The 944-nt window shown below is 55.3% G+C and overlaps 1 protein-coding gene across 1 annotated transcript; it reads right to left on the bottom strand.

Moving 5' to 3' along the window:
* Window positions 1-4: 4 nt before the first annotated feature.
* On the bottom strand, window positions 5-305 carry LOC111140514 (histone H1.5; the record flags this gene model as incomplete). Its single annotated transcript, XM_022492747.1, has 1 exon — window positions 5-305. A coding segment is annotated over exon 1 (301 nt), but the record flags the coding sequence as incomplete, so codon positions are not given.
* Window positions 306-944: the final 639 nt, after the last annotated feature.

The following is a 944-nucleotide window of genomic DNA, read 5'->3' as shown; positions in this document are numbered from 1 at the left end:
GTGCCCTTGGTCTGCACCAGGGTGCCCTTGCTCACCAGGCTCTTGAGGCCCAGCTTGATGCGGCTGTTGTTCTTCTCCACGTCGTAGCCGGCGGCCGCCAGCGCCTTCTTGAGCGCCGCCAGGGAGAGACCGTTGCGCTCCTTGGACGCGGCGACGGCCTTGGTGATGAGCTCGGACACCGGGGGGCCGGTGGCTTTGCGCTTCGCAGCGCCACCGCCCGCCGCCTTCTTGGTGGCCTTCTTTTTGGCGGGCGATTTCTCCACGGGCGCCGGGGCCGCCGTCTCAGCGGGAGCGGTTTCCGACATGGCCGGGAGCAGAAACTGCTACGAAGAGAGAGACTGAAAATCCAAGGCGCAAGTCTGGCGATGCTGCGTGACTCCGGCCAGGGGCTTATATAAGCCGGGGCTGCTCTGTGATTGGTGGGGCGTCCAATCCACTGCCCTCAGGCAGCCGCCCTTCGCGGTTGGACTCCCAAAGTGTGTTTGTTCGCCCCCAAATCTGATTAAATGCTGAAAATAATCATACAGAATCGGAGGCTTTGAAGCTCTCATGGAAGACAGCAGTCTCCACGTTCACACACGGGTTTGTGTTTTCATGAATCGTGTGCAACAGAGGAAAGATATTTTTTAAAACTCTTTTCGGCTCGTCCCAGGAATCCCCTGGCTTTAGGGCATCGTGCTAGTTCTCTGGAAGTTGCAATGACTTTCCGTTAAACGTCAGGAGGACATCTTTAAAAATGCTTTGTCCCTAGCTTCTGCTTTGGACTTTTGCAAGAGGAAAGACACAGTTCCCTGGGTTTGGGCATAAACATTGTTTCGAACTGTAGCAAATAGCATAGAGGCAGGGGGACGTAGACTGCCTACAGCCCCAAATTAACCACATTGATCTTACTTGGAAAACCAGTTCTGTCTCCTAGGAGTCTGCACGTGTGAATGTCTTCAGAG

Source organism: Enhydra lutris, unplaced genomic scaffold (assembly GCF_002288905.1).
Source record: "Enhydra lutris kenyoni isolate GAN:26980312 unplaced genomic scaffold, ASM228890v2 scaffoldscaffold2296, whole genome shotgun sequence".
NCBI classification, from domain to species: domain Eukaryota; kingdom Metazoa; phylum Chordata; class Mammalia; order Carnivora; family Mustelidae; genus Enhydra; species Enhydra lutris.
This window is presented reverse-complemented; position numbering and strand designations above follow the sequence as displayed.